This window comes from Nyctibius grandis, chromosome 2 (assembly GCF_013368605.1).
Source record: "Nyctibius grandis isolate bNycGra1 chromosome 2, bNycGra1.pri, whole genome shotgun sequence".
Lineage (NCBI taxonomy): Eukaryota > Metazoa > Chordata > Aves > Nyctibiiformes > Nyctibiidae > Nyctibius > Nyctibius grandis.
Window position 1 is genome coordinate 79278676 of NC_090659.1, and position 21208 is coordinate 79299883.

The 21208-nt window shown below is 40.9% G+C and overlaps 1 protein-coding gene across 1 annotated transcript in view; it reads left to right on the top strand.

Moving 5' to 3' along the window:
• The window catches only part of TBC1D4 (TBC1 domain family member 4), a 117306-nt gene that overhangs the window by 84447 nt on the left and 11651 nt on the right, over positions 1 to 21208 (top strand). Inside the window, exons 9-16 of the mRNA XM_068425221.1 lie at positions 1005 to 1079; positions 2106 to 2332; positions 4188 to 4337; positions 13447 to 13607; positions 14531 to 14740; positions 18381 to 18539; positions 20117 to 20275; positions 20728 to 20972. Of these exons, the coding sequence (XP_068281322.1) occupies positions 1005 to 1079; positions 2106 to 2332; positions 4188 to 4337; positions 13447 to 13607; positions 14531 to 14740; positions 18381 to 18539; positions 20117 to 20275; positions 20728 to 20972 (1386 nt within the window). The remainder of the gene's footprint in view (positions 1 to 1004; positions 1080 to 2105; positions 2333 to 4187; positions 4338 to 13446; positions 13608 to 14530; positions 14741 to 18380; positions 18540 to 20116; positions 20276 to 20727; positions 20973 to 21208) is intronic.

Below are 21208 nucleotides of genomic sequence, written 5' to 3' on the forward strand. Positions count from 1 at the left end.
GAAACTTCCAAGTTATCCTTTGCTCTTGTTTTATTGTGAGGGTCAGTGAAGAGATGCTTCAGGCAGAGTATTCATTGGTAATGAGCTTAAATGGGATAATGTACTTAAAGGGCACTCTAAGTCTTGAAAATAACTTTACCAGGAAAAAGTAGGCTAAATAAGTAATGCTGATGTTGACAAAACTTCCCCTGTAGTTGCAGGCATACCAAGAGGAGCTCTACCTATAGTTTTCCTAAAACCTAGACTATTTTTCCCCGATAGAGTACTGAAAGAAACTTACTTCAGCAGCTGGAAATGTCCAACAGCATACATCACCCATGTTTCATGGGAATTAGGAGCGGAAGGTAGTCAAAAGTATTGCAGCTCTATGACCTCTCCCTGTGAAACCAGATGGCTATTAACAGTTTCAGCAAGGATCCACTAATGCTAATTTCTAGCAAATTTGCCTCAGGGTTATCTGCATTATAATTGAAAAGACTTGTTTGTATCTGGTGCTATTTGGCTGGATTTGCAGCCAGAGAGTGTTTTTTCCTAGTTTTAGTTCTTTCATTAGTGCTTTTGTTACTTTTGCCGAGGTGGAATTAATTTGTCTGAAATGTCTTAGATATGGAGTAAACTCTCTGTTTAGATTGTAGTATGTCAAATGCATTTGTTCACTGCAGTGCATGTGTAGTACTGAAGCCCGGAGCTTTTTGAACTCGTCTGTTTAAGCCAATTCAGCTATTTTGCCTCAAATGGATCAAGAAATACTGAGTTGCTTCAGACAACAGAGCTGCAGGTTTAAAACTCCTGGGAGCAAGGGGGAAGAAGATACAGTTTTGCCAGCTAAAGATGTCACTGCTTGTAAAATCCAGTGCTTGCCCCATGATCTGTGGTCTTATTGTCAAACGTGTCATGTGCCTGAACTGTCCTGTGTTCACCTGCACAGCTGTTGCCATCTTTGCTTAACCTTCAGTAAAAGAGGAAAAAGACCAGATTAAATTACTTGCCTTTTTTTCTTGCAGGGAGCCAACAGAATGCGAGGCCGCCTGGGAAGCGTGGACAGCTTTGAGCGCTGCAACAGCCTTGCTTCTGACAGAGTACGTAAGGAGCTTAGCTAAAATTGGCACGTTTTCGTGCACGGGTGTTAATGAAGCGTAAATATGGCACTCTGCTTCAATCTGAAGGAAGTAGCACAAAGCACATCAGTTTGCAAAACTCAAATAAGAGTTTCCACTGGGAGGCAGAGGGTATAAGAAAGCTGGCATAGATGTTGACTTGAAGCTTCGGCTTTAATCTGTTGTAGGATTGCCAGTCCTTTTTTTCTATGCTTCCCTTGCTTTTACAAAAAGCAGGGAATTTGTGGTCAGCTTCTGCCTTTTTTCGCTGAAGTAATTAAAAAAGATCATCTCTCAACGAAAGGAAGTGCTCTGAAGGTGAAGAATCCTTTCTGTAAGTAATAGTTGCTTTAGGGAAGTAAGAATTTTTGACCTAAAACCGGCTGTTGGGGATGCTGTATGGGGGCGAGCGGGCGGAACTCTGTTCACTTTCTTTTTATTTCCTGTTTTTAATGTTTTGCCTCACGTTAGGATTGGTTGCTGGTTTTCCCAGGAGGTGAAGATTCTGTTATGGTTTTCCTGCTACAGTTAACTCGTAAACTGGCTGTGTAATAACAGTCTCTCTTCCAGGATATCGCTGTGACGGTACAGGAAGTATGCTCGCGATATTGTCGAGGAAACTAGCTAAAAGCAGTTTCCCTAGTCTTTTCAATTCCTGTGTTTTCCCAAAAGAGCCAGAAGTAGTCTGGTAGCTGGAATGCCAATCCCTGTGAGAGGATGCCTGGATGCCTGGAGTAATTAGTATGTTGTTTGCGTTGTATATACATTTTTATTTCTCCCTCCTCTCTCTTTTTTTTTTTTTTTTCCCCAAGAAGGACGCTGCTGGTTCGGAGTGATTTATCAAAGGATGTCTGGTTTTGGTGATAATTAGCATACAATAGGCCATGACCAAGAAGGGGGAGAGGCTTTGGTGCCCTGATGCAGCGGGCGGCCCGTGGGGTTAGGCGAGGGCTCTTGCAGGGCACGGAGCAGAGCGGCAGGCCTCACTCCGCCGCCGCTTCCTTTTAGGACGCTTCGCCAGGCGATTCCCCGCCAGCCACTCCTCCGGCCTCCCCGGTGTCCTCGGCCTGGCAGCCGTTTCCCGAGGAAGACTCGGACTCCCCCCAGTTCAGGAGGCGCGCGCACACCTTCAGCCACCCCCCCTCCAGCGCCAGGCGCAGGATCACCTTCCAGAACGGGAGGTCCCAGAGCGTCCGGTCCCCGCTGCTGCGGCAGAGCTGCATCGAGGCGACAAGGTGAGTCAGGGCATGCTGCACCACACGCCTGCCGTCCCCCGCGGTTTCAGTACACGAGCCTTGCCCCTGTTCCTGCTTACAGAAGCCGTTTCTGCGCTGCTCTGGGTTTTAGTTAGTTGTTTTCAGACTGTCTTCTCCACTAGCGAGTAGTTTGGTGCTTTGCAGTAACTCGCTAATCCCTGAATTGGTGGTTCAGGGGAAGCATCAATCCAGCGAATTGATCATCAGGCTGGATGCCGGCACCGATCTGTTTATTTATTTATTTGTCGCCTCTGAGCAGAGCCTGTTTCGCAGTGTCAGTAGTCAGGCCCTTTGGAGAAGAGGTCCTCATCGCCTTTAACTGCAGAGACGATGGCCTGACGGTTTTATGCCAGGATAAAAAAGGCACTGACAGCTTCAAGTGTCAGTTGCTGTGTTAGCCAAGAGAGTTAGCCAATTCTGGACATACTCTCTGGTAGAATTAAAACTGGTGAGGAGTCTCAGTAAAGGACTTAAGGATTAAACACCTCCACTGAACTGTGATGCATGCAATTTCCCCATTTGCCTTTTTCCGGAGCTTCCCTCTGTAACTTCTTTCCCCTTCCTTTTTGGAGACTCTCCAGCTACTAACATGTGGAATACTGTTTCTTCAGGAGGTCCTTTACTCAGCCAGAAGAGGTCCCCACAGTTTATTGTGGGCCTCTTTGGCTGTACTTCTTCTCTGCCTCCATCCTGGCTGTCTGCAGTAAGTGACCATGCAGGCTCCAAAACCTTTACAGGATTCAGGCCCAGACGGGCTGATTTTTTTGTGTTGGAGGAGCACTTTCTCCAAACTATTCGTCTGTTTCAATGCTTGGCTGCAACTATGCTTTTTGTGGGCTCTTTCTAAAAGTGGCTTTAAATAATTTCTCGTGCGTTTGTCTAGTTTAAATACCAGTGTGAATGCTGCATCAGCTTGTAGAGAAAGGCAAAAAAGTTTATTCTGTTTGAGAATGGAAGAGGGTGTAGGGTAAGAAACGAGCCTTGAAATAGCTTTGTTACATTGTGTTTCTGAAGAGATAAATAATGTGTTTTTTACTGAGATAAACTTTGGTTATTTTTTTTCCCACTGACAATGTTGTTTGCAAACAGGAAACCCTGACAGTTCAAACTGAAGGACTTGCTGACTTCACTTCTTTGTAATAACTTTTAAGAAGTTGCTGATTAAGTGGCTTCATCAGCAGATTTTCAGTCAAAACAGTTTGTGACAACTTGGTTCTAGGCTGGGATTTTTTCTTCTCTCCTTTCCTATTGAGTATTAATCAAAAATGTTAAGTAAAAGAAACTGAATTAATTTTTATGCCCCCTCAACACTTTTTACTAAGTAGTGTTTAACTGTGTAGTAGTACTGTCTTAGTACTGTCTTTCTTGATTTAAACACTTTTTGAAAATTTCTCTGAAAAATACTGCATTTGAATAATCTCCACTTCCTAATGTGTTCCAGCAATACAGTTACGTTATTTACAAAAGCAAGAGAAAATGGAAGGGAAGAAACAAGGTGGTTCATGTTATTGGAAGCAGATTTCTAAGGATATTTTCTGAATGTTTCAGAGATTCTTTTTCTGAATTTACTTTGAGAATAAATAAGGCGAAAGAAATAAGGTGGTCTGCCTGTTCTGAAATGTCATTGAAATGTTTCTTAAATCAGCTGTAACAGCAAAATTGGTATCATCAGGGAAACTGCCCTGTAGTGCACTTGGTACATTTTATTTTCTGGGAAACAAAGTTATTGTAAGCCAAGATGAGGTACTTGGCCAGTATCTTTAATCTGGATGTTCTGTTGTTGTATCCAAATCCATGCTGACCCATCTGCTATGTTCTCTTGTTGCCTGCACAGCCCTATTGTCGGGGTTCGGCGCGCTCTCAGTGAGAGTGAATCTGCGTCAGCTGGTCTCCCCTCCTCTGTCTCTGCCCCTTCTTTCCTGAAAAGCTTTTATCAGGGCTCAGGAAGGTTGCTCCAGCAGTCGGAAAGTGACCTCTCCAAGAGGTGAGAGCATTGCCTCCTGCCTAATTCCTCAGTGCCACCAGCTTAACAACAGGATTCCTAGTGCAATGCAGCACATGGGATCTCTCCCACTCTGCCTTGTGCTCCTGCATTTCTAACAGACTTCCTAAGTACTTGATGCAAATGGGTGAACAGGCTTTTGGCCAAAAAAGCCTGTTAAAAATAGAGGCCTGTCTGCTGACATCTAGTAGCTGTGACCTATTTCTGTTGCGGTGTTGCAAATCTGTTGCATTGATTTGTCACTTGAAATGCAATGGTTTTTAGGAGTGTCACGCCAATTTAATGCTTTCTCTGCTGAATGCAAACCAGCATGTGTTGCTGTGATCACTGGCATGTGAAAATAAGAGAAGAGCGATGTGAAGAGTGTACAGTACTAACGTGGGATGCCTGTGCATGAGGAGGGGGAAACGCCAAGTTAGCTGGGTGATACTAGCTGTGAGATGTTTAGAGAGAATTGGAAAATAACTTGCAATTGAAGAGGAGTGGGGAAGAAGCGAAAAAACAGGAAGGGCTTTCTGACATTGGTGTGAAAGACTAAGTATCTGAATGGAAGCCACGCTTCTTTTTACTGTAAGAATAGGCTCTCCTTCAGGAGGGTACTTGAGGAAACTGCGTATGGGTTATTTTTCTGAAGTAGACCTGTAGTGAATAAGGTGGAGCCATAGTTTTGAACTTCATGATAGTTTTTTGCCAGTTGCTGGCCTTTTTATTTCTCTTCTGTCAATGATGGCTCCTTTTTCCTTTGTTGGTCTGTCCTTGTTCACTGAACTATACTTGTGTTTCTGGTACTTTTCATCTCTGAGTGTGGCTCTCCCCTAATCATTCCCAACAGAAACCTGTGGAGTTGTAGAAGGTGCTTTTGTGACTGATGTCCCTGAAAAAATAAGAGTAGATTGCATTTTTACCAAAACCAAGTGTTGATGAGATCTGGATTCTGGGTGTGTTAGGACTCTAATAGATGGGGATTTCAGTTGTATGAGGTGGGTGTGGAAGTTTTTAGGGGTGCCAGAAGAAATTTTTTCACCTTGCAGAGTGCAGTTTCATTAAACACAGATTTGTTTGTCATCTCCATTTTAGAGTAGACTGTAAGAAATTATGTAAATATACAAACTAATGAGAGAGGCAGTTGACCTAAAGGTGGCTTTAAGATTGGGTTAATCATATCTACTAATACACAGGTTAGAATAAATACAAAGTACGTATCAACTCCTTAAGCACACTGTATCCTACCTTGATTTCACTGACATTTAAAGTGTCTCTTTCTGGCCTGTGATCTGTAATTGGTGTACAGCATGCAGCCAAAAACTGTAATGTAGACACAATTACAAAACACCTAGTGGGAAATTTCTACAGTTTAGGTCCTTTCGGCAGAATAAACTTGTGTATAAGTGGAGTGACACATCCTTAGAGGAAGGTGACTGCATAGCCTTAGTGGCAGGACCCCTGCCAGCCCCGCCCCTTGTTCCCCCAGTCCCACAGCTTTTAAGAAGTAAATGGTAAATTGTCTAGATCCATTTTCTAATAGAGGGATATAGTAAACCAATCATTACTTAATTTTAGGAGGTCTTTCCAAAACCAGTCTTAGAAATATTTCACAGTTTTGAAGAGGGAGTCACTTTAAGGTGACCCCACCTTTCTACCCAAGCACAAATGGATAAGAAATAAGCAGTGTATGTTTTTGAAATTTGAGAGGAGAGATTGACATCTCGTCCAGTGTAGAAGTGGGCTTTTAATATCACCTGTTCTGAACCTTGTGTCCAGTAATAATTACTATATAAGTGAATTGGATGCCTAGATTTTCCATTTCCTACCACCCCACAGTAACACTAGACTAAGTAGCAGGTGAATTATTAAAGTTGAAATTAAAGAAATGGATGAGTGCACACCAGGATGTGCAGAGAAATGGCAAAAAAAAAAAACCTCTTACAGACTATCTCTTATTTGAGTTCCAATCCAACTCTGTTTCTGTTTTTCCTTCAGTTAGCAGACTTGGTCCGAGCTGAACCAATGCCCAGGTCAGTTTGTACATGCAGCTGGATCCCATTAAACCTAGCTTTCTGGATTTGGGGAGTGTAGGTATTGAGTATTGTACTAAAACTGTGCTGTAATGCCAGCTAATTCCAAGCTGAAATTTCAGAGATATTACTCTTTCTGGAATTGGTTATGCATGCTAGTCAAGATACTGCATTTCATTATAATGGAGTTTTGAACTGTAAGGTGGAGAGATCTTCAAATTAGGAGTGATTCCCAGAAGACCCACCCTGTTTCTGCTTAGGTTTTATAGTATACAGGTTTCTGATACCATTTAGTCTTGAATTTGTGCGGAAGCTCTTGTGAAAATGGAATCTCATTAGCTATAGATCTTGCTGGGCCTGAACTGTCATGGTAAGGAAATTGCAGTAGCAAGGGTGAAGTCTTGGCATCTAGTTGGGTTCATGAAGTGAATACAACAAATACAGTCAGAAAGAAGTGCCGAGTGAATAACACTGATCTGATAAGAGTGACTGAAGTAATCCAGCTCTCACTTGAACTGGCTATTGAGAATGAAATATATTGTCCAACTGATAGTGACTGAAAGTCTTTAAACTTTCCCTGATTTAGCTTGCAAATGTGTGTTGTGCCATCAGGTTTATGAATGAGAGGAAGTTCAAATCTTTTACAGTGTGGTTTTTCTTGTGGGTTGTTTTGTTGTGTTTTGGTTTTTTTTTCCCTTTGGCTATTTTTCACAGAGAGGACCATTTTCTGTCCCTGATAGGCTCAACATCAGGTGTTGATATCATTCTCTTGTGAGCGTATGTTAGGATGGAATTGAGTGCAGTGTGGCAGTCCTTTACAGTCTAAAGCCAATAAACTGTTTAACTGTTAGGAACCCTAATTAAAACTTCAGTGCATTTTTCTCTCTAAGGATAATCATGGTTACTACGCATTCATGAAGTGTATCCTAGCCACATTGCACTGGAGAAAAAGTCTTTATAGTCTGACTTCCTGTATCATGTAGCTCTGAGATTACATGTGATGCAGCAGGCAGCTTTTCCTGATGTTCTGGTGAACTTCGATGTGCAGGAGCAGAGCCAATTTCAGTCGGAATTCATTTTAGAAAGACGTCTGATCTGTAGCAGTCAGATGGGCCTGTGCAAATAACACCAAGCCAGGGTCAGCTGGGAAGCTGGGTGTTGAAAAGCAGCTCTGCTTATTATGTATGTGTCTTTATGTATTGGCCACTGTATAGAAGATGATTCTGATCCATGTTTACATCACACTTGGCATGTGGTCACAAACTCAGAAACTGATACTAGGTGTTGGAGATACAGGGTACAGTGGCTCTCACCTGATTGTAGACATCTTCATCTCATCTAATCAATGGAGAGCACTTGATGTTTCTGCAGCACTGTTGCTCTCATCCTAATGTGATTGTCTTTAATATTCTGACATTTACAGAGCTGATCCTGCCTATTTATCAACCTTCCTTCCTGAACACTAATACAGCCAGTTGTGCCTGTCACTGGGAGCATCTCCATTTAGAAAGCATGAATCATGCCCTAAAAGTGTCTTGACCTTCAATAAAAAGGAAGCTTCAGTTGACTTGCTAGGATTTAAATGGCTGTGTTGGAGATACCTAAAGCCAGGGGGGAAAAAAAAAATATTCTCCAGATAAGTTCACTGTGGTGAAAGACATATCTTTTTTCCTAATGTTTGTGGGGAGGCTGAGCTTTTTGGGTTTAATTTTAGTGATCACTACTGTGATGCTTTATGTGGAAGAGAGAAAACATAGATATGTTTACTGCTTTAAGGAACAGTGTAGTAAAGTTGGGCATCAACCCAATATTAGTAGGCGCCTTCAAAATGTTTTTACTGCATTGTCGATTCATTTGTGTAGAGAGAAGTCTAGGGTGTGTTGTGCGGCGTTTAATATTGAACACAAGCATACATAAGGATTAAAAAAAATATCCTGCCAACATGGAGGTAAACAAACAGCAATTTGAGAGCATAATCTGTTTTTAAGCTTTCATTTCTGTAACTTCTGGAATTTCTGGTTTTTATTCAACAGCTGTTCCTGAAAGCTAGGCCATTGGAAGAAGCTGTTTGTTTTTTAATATAAAAATAAAAGTAACACTTTTAAAAATGGGGCAACTTTCAGCATAGGTTTGACTAGCCTGCACTGTATCTGTTCGTTGCATTGTTATACAAGGATGATTTAAGCTGATTTATCGCCATTTAAATTTGAACAGATTGCTTTTTAAAAACAGCTCAATTTCCCTTGCAGAAAGTAAAATACTTGAGAATGTTCTTTAAACAAAATAGCAGAAAGTAATTATTCAGAATTAAAATACATGACAGGAGTGAGAACCAATAGAGAGGTGTAAACTGATCAGAACTAGTTTTTATTGCTTCCAGAGGGGAGGAATACTTCATGTATTAGGCTTATGTGTAGGCTTCTGCCAGCTTAAGTTCCAGGAGTTGAAATATTAACTGTCTTTCTCTACTTGGTCTGGGGGATTTTGTACCATCTTAGCCTCCAAATTGCAAAGTAGGTCAAATTGATTCAATTGCTAGTTAGAGCAATCAAGAGAAGAAGTTGAAATGAAAGCGAACTGGGGAAAAATGCAAACCTTGGCATGAGCAGCAACAATATTTATTCTCAAGTCAGTTGGCTTCCATGGACTCAAGTGCAAAATAATTCAGATAAGTATTGTGTAATGAGTTCACAAGAAATGAGGTAGCTTTGTGTTTTTTTTCAATATCAGGCTTTGTGAGCATTTTAAAGAACAGGTTTGGGAAGAGATTTGGGTAATTGAAACCAAGCAATAAGCATGTTTGTAATCTGAACAAGTTTTTTGGGATTCTTCTTCTTTTTAATTTCCTTTTTTTTTTTTTTTTTTTTCCTAAACTAGCTGTCTCATCTTCATACTATGCATTATCTGATAGAATAGCGAATGGGATGATGCTTTGGTGAAACTGAGTTGCAGATACCTGAGTTAAAAAGCTTAGATGATCAGTGTTTTGTACTCTTGAGTACCTGGGTTATTTCCTGTAACAGCTTAAGGATGAAAGTACAGTCTGAAATGTTTGAGGCGTTATATTGAATCTATATCTTTTCACTTTTTATTGCATACAAGCTGATGAATGCATTTTGGTTTCTGTGTTGGGTGAGGAGCATAGGTTAAGCAGCCTTATGGAGAACCGTTATTCTTCAAACTGAATTGTGATGCGTTTCTCTTAAAATACAGAGTATTACATTGTTACTGTTTTCTAGAGCTTCGTGGGAGGTATGTTAAGCGATTAAAACAGGAACAGTAAGTAAAATAAATTGGGAATACTCCATTTTGTGGAATTTCTCTATTGAACTATTTGGCTTTGCCCTTTACCAAGCTGAAATATTCTGATGTAGAAGCTCTACCATAATTTAGTTGTCATTTTCTTAAAATAAATAAGTAACAGTAAAGTAAATAAATTCTTGCAATCATGTCCTTGTTTGCAGTTCAGTTCTTAAATATGTCTTCTTTAGTTCTTTAAGATTTTATATACTACTATCTCTTAATTTGCAGTGCATTGACTCTGGTGCTTTTCATCTTGCTTAGTTGTTGTTAGGTTGCAGTAGGACAGGAACTTGTAGAAAGTAGTTGTGTTGTTTTCTTCTTGGTGGCTATGTCACTGTATAACCCAAGAAATATTCATCCTCTGCCTGGCCCCAGTGTCTAGGCTCTATAATCCATAGTTTATAGAGCAGTTACGAATTTCTTGAGTTTGAGGTAGCAACTTTTTTTTAAAGTGGAAAACATAATTAAAAACTGGAATTAATGATTGGACTATTTCTGCTAGATGACTTTGCAACGTGTTTCCCATGTAGATGTTTAAGCCTGTGTGTTGTCAGAATAGGGTCTTAAGAATTCTTAAGAATTTTTCCCATGAGTGTTTAAGGTTTGGTATCAGTGCCCTGACAGGAAGGTTGCGAAAGTCTCTCTTTCCCTAAGTTGGGAGGTAGTGAAAACTCTTCTCTGCTTTTCAGTGGCAATGAGTGAACTCCATTTAAGACGTTGTTGTTGTTTTGGAGCTGCTTCTGCTTTTAATGTCTCCGCTCACATTAATAAACCTCTTCATTTTGCAGGGAGCTGATAGCTTATGGTCAGATATACTTTTTTTTCTTTACCTGCACCCTGTTTAGAAGAACTGTATGAGGTGGTGCTGGCCTGTCTGAGCAGAGCACCTACCTGCCTGGCTGTTAAAATCCACAGCTACCTTAAAACCTGAAGTAATCTGATTTCTTGCAAATATGACTAAGAGCCAAGCCAGCCAGTTAAGTTTAGCTATGAGAGATGGTAAAGTCTAGAGAATAAGTATTGTACAACTCCTGTTTCAAGGTGAGTAATATGTAATTGAGTTAACTCATCTGTTTTTTCCACCAACCTTCTGAGCCATTTCATCACAGGATAGGAGACACTACCATTTTACTCTGACTTCTTCCTGCTTTGCTCTGTAGGGCATTGTTTCACACCTTTAGATCTGATGTTGAGCTAGGACTTGTCTGTCTGTCTTGAAAGGAGGAAACTTTCTTTGCTCCCTTTCTAGCCTCCCCTTCCTAAATCTTGGTGTTTTCACGGGTGCCCTTGCCTTCCATTGAATATAGTAAGGTGTGTGCATGAGACTTTCAGAAGTTTTACTCGAATCACTCATCAGACAGCTCTGTGAAAGAGGAGGTGATTAATGTTAGTTGCTCAAAATGCCAGGGGAATTTTGGAAGGGAGGGTTTAACAACAGAAATACAGGTCCTCAGAACGGTATGATTTGCACACTTCATGAGGTAGCACGTGTGACTAATCCATACCACTGTAAACTCTGCTACTCAAATGGGGTAAACAGCCTTTGTTCCAGACCCTAAAATAGCCACCCTCTCATTCTGACTCTCCTGTAAATTTTACTGCTGTAAATTGAACAGTATTCTTAGGACTGTCTGCGTGTTTAGGGGCACAGGAGCTGAATGTAGAGTTTTGTACATAGCAATTGAAAGGAAGTTTTCATTCCCTTGTTACGTAGCTTCTATTTAGTAAGCCCTGGAGTGACTTAGTTTTTGTGTCCTAACATGTGATATATAAGAGTTGAAATAGCCAGAAGTAGTTTCGCTACAGTTATTTACAGAGACATGAGTTATAGTGATTAATGTATCCAAACTCAGTACCTTATTTCCAAGAGTTGTTGGACTGAAATACCTTGGGAAAACAGCAGCTCTAGATTCAAAGCTAGTTTTGTAGTCTATGTTTAGCTAGCACAAGCAGTGGTTACCCCACCACCAAAGACTTTGTAAGAGGTAGCCAAAGAAGATTGTCACAGGGGTTTCTGTTGCTATTTTGGTTAGTGCAACACGGGGCTCTACTGAGAACACCTACTAATAGAATGATGCACAGAGAACTGAGGCACTGTAGAAACTAAATCAGGAGTAGAGAATAATTCAGACTATCTGTTATCTGGGGCTCCCAGCCTATAGCGCTGTTCTTAGAGGAGAGCAGGGGTGATGCCTACTGCTGGGTAGGTGAACTTGAAGACGTGATTATTTCTCTGCAAGGATATGGAAGCAGGGTCTGATATGTATGGGGTCTGTGTATGATAGTGAGTCCAATTTGCTTATTGAGGCTTACAGATGTCAGGGAGCTGTTGTAGATCGTTAGCATAGGGACAGCTTTGATCACCACAAAGGCCAGTTCTAGCTTGGTGCATTATCATTCAGCACTATCATTCAGCACAGAGAGTTTGATTTGAAAAGTGCTGATTGCGATGGTGTAGCTGGTAGACTGGTGTAGCTGAAATTTCAATAAGACCTAGTCTGCGTCCCTTGCAGATCTCTCCTTTTGTGCAAGCCAAATGTGGGGAGACCGACTGCAGCTGGCAAACTGCGATCATCTGCAACTAACTTACCACTACAAACATACTGAACACTTAACCTGCTGGGCTTTCCTTTTATCCAACTCTTTTTAGGGACTTAGTACTGTAGCATGGAAATTCTTCACATGATGAAGGATTGAGTGTAGCTACTGCTGTGTTGATAGCAATTTTCCCTGTGTTGAAGATGAAGCTGCAGACACAGCTCCACATATTTGATACTGTCTCTTCCCAAGAAGCCTGTAGTTGTGTATCACGCTGTTGACGTTGCATGGAAAGATACGTGGCAGATAATCAGTGTACCTATTGCTATATGAGATCTGTGCACCTACTTTACTGCCACAAATGCAAAATGCTAACATATTTCTGAAAGTGGCTCAAGTACTTTTTGAAAGCTGAGTGTCCTTTCCTCTGGCAGTAGTCAGTAGAGAGGTGTGCTAGGTAGTCCTCTTGGTCCTCTTAAAATGACCTCCCAGCAAAGCTTCCGTATAACCTCTCCTTGCCTGTTGCAGCAACATAAGCTACTGTTAAAATTACGGTGTAAATATGGCAACTGAGGAGGAGATCAGCTCCTTTCAGGTCACTATGGTAGGAGATGAGCCTGCCCTCTGTTTTCAAAGGCTCTGCTCCTTCAGCTGGACATACTGATGAAACGTGCAGACATTTGGCCCTGTTTGTGCAAGTGTCCACTTCTCATGTAGCCTCTTTCCTATGCTTCAAGAAGGCCAGAACATTGCCTCCAGTGAGATACTCACCTGTGAGCTCTTTTAAAATGGCAGTAAATGGAGTGTTGTGCTCTGCTAAAGCAACATCAGTACTTTTAGGGATATTACGTCAGATCGCCCTTGTAAGACTAATGTATGGCAAAGCAAAACCCATTGCTGTCTATTTTAGAGGCTTTATTTTACCACATTCTTCTCTTAGCTTTTCAGAAAGTTTAGGTTTTATTCTGAGCTTTCAGCTGAACGCTGTATGAACGCTATAAATTCTTCCTGGTGGTATATAGTGCAAACTTCACAGCACTGTATTACAAGAAAACAATTGGGCACTTCTGTGTTCAAGGTGAAGCTCACACACAGCACGCTTTGCATTCTAAAGCTTCCCAGCAAATGCTCTTGCAGGTTTGGTTGTACATTAGACAGACTTAATAAAGTGTCCATTCCCCCCCCGCCAAAGATGACAGACTTTGATTACCCCATCTGCTTTTTCTTTCCTTCAGTGATGGGGAGGGAAAGAAAAGAACGTCAACCGTCTGCAGCAGTGAATCTCTAAATGCTGTGGGGGCCACGCTCACACCTCGCCGCATCTCCTGGCGGCGGCGAATATTCCTGCAGGTAGCTTCACCTATGAATAAATCTCCTTCCAAGATGCAGCATCCAGGTCTGTGTGTGCTTTTAAAGAAAATAAACAAGCAGTTGTTACTGAATAGTTATTACTGTAGCGAACTGCAACATGTGAAAATATGAAAGGGAGAAGGGGGTCAACTTGATACAATATTCTTGCTTAGAACCTCACTAGAGATCGGTTGTGCTCAGTTGGCTTTAGGTCTTTGTTGCTTTGAACAGAGGATACTTTCATCAAAATCAAATGAATTGCAATCTGCCATGGCTGCACTGGTAGCATGGAAACTAAGAACTGCCTCTTGCTGGCAAAGATATCCCCTTTAACAGCGAATTTTTACCCTAGCCTGCTTACGTAATAGCAGTGTTTGCAGAAAATGGTAATTTTTCTGCCTTGTCCTTGTTACTGCACAAAGCACCTGTTGAGTGTGTTAATAATTCTTACAGCTTTAGGTCATTTAAGGTAGAAATCTCTGAAATATCTGAAATCCTGCTATGTTGATATAGTCCCATTGGCGGAATTGCAACCATAGGTAAATGACAAAAACTATATTTAGTGACCATAGAGTGCTATAGCACTGCCTATAGTGTAGCTTTGCAGATGGAGAAAGTTGCTTTTAGTATAGAGCCTGTGGTAAATCACAGCAGTAAACAAGCTCAGCTGTAAAGGAGACCTTATTGATAAATGCCTCTTTGTAACTCTAGAAGGAGCTAGCAGGGGAAGGGGTTGAAATACTGGGTGACCCTTTATTTAGCTTTATTTAATTTAAATAGAACTTTAATTTAAATAAAACACTTTATTTAAAAATAATTCTCTACTGTTGAACTGCATTTTGTCTGTCTTGGAATCAACACCTCACTGCTGAATGTGGAAGACAGCTGTTTTTGTTTTGCTGTGACTTAGATTTTTGTGATATGTCAAACAATCTGAGTTTCCTGTAATAGCTTTCTGATTCTTTGCAGATGGTCATGACGGAAGTGAATTGTTACCATTATCCCCTCTTGCTCCACCCTTGGAGGAGGACTGTCTTGTTCTAGTATTGCAAAATGAGGATGGTCCAGATAAAATTGGAGAGAGGAAAAACTCAGAAGAACTACAAAGTCTGTGGAGAAAAGCCATACATCAACAAATTCTATTGCTTCGAATGGAAAAAGAAAACCAGAAGCTGGAAGGTTAGCTATTTAGAAAATACCCCTAAAAACTATTACAAATTCTGCAGCCTGAAGCTGAAAACTGTACTGATGTTAGACACCTCAAACAGAGATACAGTTCTGTAACTTTTTGGTTAACAGTGCTAGGAAAAAAATGTGTTTGCCCAGTCCCATCTCACGGTCTTCCAGGTTCTCTGTCCACCTGCCAATTCTTAATGAGTCACCTTAGTTAAAGAAGAAAGTGATAACTTTTCCTTTTTTAGTGCATGTTAGACAAAGGTTGCTACAGTCTGTGTTCTAGCTGACTAAGTCTAGGAATTCTGATGTGGAGCCAGGAGAACGGATGCCGTGTGAACACTTAGGTATGGTAAACCTTACCCTCTATATCTCGTTTCAGTCCTTTGCAGCATATGGCATTTTTGTCCAGGCTTTCTGTCCTTCATTAACCACATCTCAGTGGTAATTTATAAATATTTGAATCCAAATATGATTTTTGAGCAACCGGCTCTTGAGGTATGTCAAGAAGTTCTTATTTTGAAAGATAATCACTGTACACTGAAAATTAAGTGCTGTTACTGAGGGATCTGAAGTTGGACATGTTGACTTGTCAGCTGCCTGAGCTCCTGGCTAAGATATTTTATTATGACTGGTCAAGACTCACACAAATAAAAGACAGGATGCAACATCTATCCTAGCATATAAAAGTTCTTCAGTATAATAGATGAATAGGTTTAGGTGCAAGTTGAAAATTTCAAATGTCCTCTCTGCAATTTCTGCCCTCGTCTTCTCCTGTATGGTGTATAACCTCATCATATGGTAGTCTGATTCTTCAAACAAAACATAATGATCGTGTAAAGGTCAGGTAACTCTTTTTCCTTCTTTAGTGGTCCTTACTGAGAAGGCAGGGGGAGGGAAGAAAACCAGCAGGACAGAAATCTTTCCATGTCCCTACAAGTGTACATCCTTGAATGTATTTCCTGCACAAGTAGCATATTTCTCTGTGCACTCTCCCTACAGTTTGTCTTCCTGTTGACACACACTTCTGTGGAAACTCCTAGATTCATAGGGAACATCTGCAGAGAAGTCTGTTTTAACATCAGCCAAAATTTTCATTTATTGTTTTAGCTAATGGTCAGTCTAGTGTTGTGGGGTGGGAAAGCTGGACATCTGTTGTAGTGACTAATTTCATGTTATTCCCTGAGGGAGATACTCTTTTCTGTACCCGCCCTGCATGGCTGGAGGTATTGAAAACCATTAAATTAGTCCAGTTCCTTAAGACCAGGTTTTAAGTTATTTCCATTCTGTAATGGATATGTAGAAAATAAGTTCTGCCTGCCTGATCCTTCGTGGTGAAAACAGGAGTGTCAGCAGTGGAGGCTCCAGACTGGCACTTATCTGCCAGCCCACATCTTGGTTTGTGCTCCAAGGAGCATGTCTCCATTCTTGTATGCAGGTTTGTAAGTACTGCTAGTGAAACTGGTGCTCTGGCTAGCTGGAATTCATAACCTTCTTTTCAAAGGGTGAAAAGTAAGCTGTCTTAATGCCTATCTCTAGGCTTCCTTCCTGTGGGCTACTGTAACATGGGATGTTTTATGGGCAGGACATATGCAGAACTGATACATTCCAAACAAGCGCTGGTTTGGGCAGTGGTTGGCATTCTAGCCTACAATTAAATGTAGATCTCAGGAATGGCAAATCTAATAGCAGAAATGCATTAATTTCTCTACTTGAAGTCAGGTTCCTACCCGTGAACTTATTTAGCTGTATGTGACTAGTTTAAGACTGGAATTGCTGTGGAATTGTTTTCAGTGGTTTTCTGTTAATGTTTTGATGATTTTTATTTACAAAATATTAATAGAACCTCTTTTCCTGTTCCTTTTGCTGTCGAGGAGACTTGAATACTATTAGCTCTTTATTTTACAGGAGGTAAGTTCTGTGAATTGCTTATTTTTTTTTTCTGAGCAGCTGAAAGCTCCTTTTTCCAGTAGATCACCTAGAAATACCAGAACTTCAAAGAGTAGCAGGCCACCGAGCAATGATTAGGAAGAACGTTAACAAGGATGGTTGAAAGCAACCAAGGTTAGCATAGGAGGCAGGTCAAGTACGATCAACAGGCAAGCTTGCTGACTTTCAGTAGGGTTAACTGCAGAGCCGAAGTATCATTCAGTGAATGATAATCCATGCAATTAATTCTGGAGTTCGTTGTCACACTGAAATACATGACTGTTGTCTTGAATCTTTTGCATACTGCTTATGAGAATGAGCATTCTCAAATCATACAGCAAAAGGGTAGCATTTAAATTTACCCCAAGCGGACTGCAAATTCTTTTGGTGAGATCACATTCCCATTTTTTGTGGAAGTGTACTGCACCTTGCATAATAGTTGCTCCTACAAGGCCCCTGGTAGTCTTGAATAGATATGATCTCGCTAGTGTAACGTTACAGCTTTTGGAAATAAAAAAAAAATAGTCACCTACGGTTCTGGAGTGGGCTAGGCAATGATCTTATGGATTCATCCAATATTGGTTGTATCCAAAATGTGCTGATTAGGTGAAGGAACTGATTGTCTTGTTTTGTGAGTTGTATAATAACATGAGAGAGAGTTTGCTTTCACCTAGAGATGATGGTCGGGAGTGGGGTACATCTGTAAGAGGACGGAGTCTCCTTCAAGGAGCAAGTACTGTACACAGATCAACTCAAATTTGGGATAAATGCAATTGCAGCTTTCTGAGGTCATGTTGTGAAATGTACAATTCAGTCCAATGATAATTAAACTTACCTATGTAAATTAAGACACATTCAGGTCTTCATTACAATTTTTTACACCAGTAGTATGAGGAATTGGCCTGTTTTTCTGCGTGCATATCATGTATAATAAAATAACGACAGTGAATTTCTTGGTAATGGAAATGAAAGGTGCTCCTCCATGAAATGGCAGAGTAACTCTGCAGCTTTATTTCAGAAATAGAGTCCTCTGGAATAAATATCTTGTGCCAGGTAGTCCTATGCAGCAAATCTGTTGAGTATACAGCAACATGAGTTCTGTGCTTCAGCACAGATGTACCTTTCTGTATATGGCTCATTTTGGTTCATTCTATTTGCTTTAAGTCAGCCTGATGATCTCAGGCAGCAGTGCCGAGAGCTCTTATGGCTCTCTTAAGGGACATGTGAAAACTGGGACCAGTGTTACAGACTTCAGTTTAGAAGACTTGCCAAGCTTGCTTGCCTAAATCTCTTAATATAAACATTGATATTTTTGGGACTTTCCATATTAAAACAATTGTAATGTTCAATATAAACAAGAGAAAAATGATCACAGGTGTTTTTGCAGTTGAAAAAAGCAGCAGATGTGGTGAAGTTGACTGTGCTGAGTGGGTTTTTCTTCTTGCCCCAAGCCTTAAAAAATGTTTTCGTGGACTTTATGCATTACTAATGTTCATGGCGCAGTAACAGAAGTTAAATTGTTACCTGCAGCATCTTATTACAGAAGACTGTCCCCATCTCAGCTATTAACTGATGAATTGTAGAAGATTTATTTATCCCTAGTCAGATTATCAGATAGATATATCTAACTTGAATGGGTTTTGCGTATTTGCTGTTTTTTGTAATTTGCTGATGTTCTGGTTTTTCCTGTGCTCTTCCTTTGTGTACTGTGCTCTAGCAAGCAGAGATGAGCTCCAAACAAGAAAAGTCAAACTGGACTATGATGAAGTTGGTACATGTCAGAAAGATGTCATAAATGTTTGGGATAAGAAGTTACTAAACTGCAGAGCCAAAATCCGATGTGACATGGAAGATATTCATTCCACTTTGAAAGAAGGTATTTATGTAGGATGGCTTTTAACTATGAAGTCTGAAGATTTTTTGTTGTTGTTGTTGCCTTTTGATACTGAAGGAAAACTACCAGCAATACACTTCTTCCAGTAGCACAAAATCACAAAAAAAATTGCCTTCTTTTCACAAATGCACCCACCTCCTGCTGCCAAACAGAAAATAGGTTCTGCTGTGTCTACAACTTACAGTGTCAGCAATGCAGAAACACGTACAGTCGTACTCCTGAAAGTAGCATCTTGTGCCCATGTATTGCTACATCGAAGACTGAACTTGGAGCTTCTGCAGCTAACACTGTGACCTTCTGGTTTCTGGTCTGTGACTCCTATCCAGCTGAGACTGAGTTTCAGATGCTCTGGTTTTACTTACCAAGAAGGCAGGACTGTAATATCTAATGTGGAATGTGCCCAAAACCTAGGGGAACCACAACCAAGCTTCAGAGGGTCAGAAGGACCACATCCTGTGGAGTCTGGACTATGGTCTTTTAGTATTTTGTTTCCTCGAGTGAAAGGCTGGGAATTTTGGCTTCAAGTAGGTCTTCCTGTGGCCTAGCCATAGGCCAGAAGGGGAGCCAGAGGGCCTTGTTAGTGTAATGTGGATGTAGAGTCTCACTGTGCCACTGTGCCCTCCTCTGTAGAATCTCATGTCTATATTACAGATGCCGAAAAATAATATTTCAGTGTAATCTTGGCTGTGGTACAGAAGGGAAATTTAAATTGCTACCAAATAAAATCATGGTAGAAAAAAGGTGGTTCCTGTTAGCGACCTGCAGAAGACTGCCAACAAACAACTTTCCTTGCTGACCTAGCTTCTGCTGTTGGACTGCAGTTCAGAGTTGGGAACAAGGATATGCTTTTCTAACTTGTATTCTTGTTAAGTAATTATTTTACTGGAAAGTATTGGCAGAGTTGACAATTTATTTTGGCTTTCAAAGGTCAGTTACAGAGGATGTATGCAAAAGTCCAAAAGTAGTATTTTAATTTAGTTTATGCTTTCACAGGTGCTTGGCTGACTTGAGAGGAATGCTGTCTTTCAATATGAGTGGTTCTGTCCTTCTTTTGGTATGCAGCGTTAATGCTTTTAGGTTTGAACTGGACATTTTGTAATCTGTACGTCTTTCTCCAATCCTATGGACTGACATGAGCAGCCCTTTGGGAAGGGAAAGAGGAGGTGGACCTCCCTGTATTTTACACCTCTGAATTTAGTTCAGCCTTTCTAAACAGGACAGTCTGCATTCTGTGTGTAGTCATGCATCTTTTTCTGCTGGAGGCAAACAGCTCAGAGGTGGCAAAACAAGTGATGTCTTTACCTCAGTTGCCTAATATACTGCTCAGTGTAATTACCGTAAGTTTGTAGTTAATGTTTTAGTTAGTGGGACTGAACTGTGGCTACTGAGGGGATACACTGCAGAGTGGACAACTTCTGAAGCTGACTGTTTGTAAGGGATCCTCCAGAGTGGTCCAGCCAAGATTATGACAGGCAAGATTATGACAAAGCAAATTCTTGTGCTATAGCACTAAAAATACGCCCCTGCTGAGGCCTGTTGTTTTTTTGACTGACCTGCAGGTGTACCAAAAAGTCGTCGGGGAGAAATTTGGCAGTTTTTGGCTGTGCAACATCGAGTCAGACACAGACTACCAAACAAGCAGCAGCCTCCCGACATCTCTTACAAAGAACTTCTGAAACAACTGACTGCTCAACAGCACGCCATCCTTGTAGATCTAGGTACGTCTGTTCGTAGCTGGGAGATTATTCTGACTGTTTTATGTGTCAGAGTGGAAGCATGCCAGTCATAATAGAAGCTGTGGCTGGAGATAGAGGCTGCTGCATCAGCACCGCTTTCTATGTTGTCAGGATACATTCTGCATATGCCACTTAGTGTGTCCTAAGCAAAAATGATCTCTTAGGTTATGCTGTTTGTACTCTTCTACATGTGTCTGAAAAGAGAAATCAAGCAGTTGTCTGTGCAAGTTCTATGCAGATGAGAATATGAAATGAGCTCAATAGGTACAGTCTAAAATCAGTGGCAAAATATGGATTGGTCTGACTAAAATCAACCTGCATATGAAAGCAAAGCGAAGAGGTCTATGGGAAGAGAGAAGTGCTGATTGTCAAACAGATCTGTGTTTTTTAATGAGAAGAATTGAATATAAACTACTCTTCTCTCTTTACATCAGGACGGACATTCCCGACACATCCTTACTTTTCTGCCCACCTGGGAGCAGGACAGCTATCACTTTTTAATCTCCTGAAAGCATACTCTTTGCTGGACAAAGAAGTTGGTTATTGTCAAGGTATAAGCTTTGTAGCCGGAGTGCTGCTTCTACATATGAGTGAGGAACAGGCCTTTGAAATGCTGAAATTCCTCATGTATGACCTTGGCTTCCGTAAGCAGTACAGGCCAGACATGATGTCACTACAGGTAAGTCAGACCTTCTCCTAAAGCAAACCAGAGTTTTAAATGAGTTTTGAGCTCTCAAAGGTTGCTCATGTTCTCTACGGTCTTGTGAAGATTCTTATGTTGTTTTGAAGGTTGTGAGGTGCATGGAAATGTTTTATTATCAACCCCCTCTCTGACTCTGAATTTGCAAACAGAGAAGTTCAGAACTTGCAGACTTTTCCTGTCACACGTCCCCATCATCTCCTGTTTGGAAACTC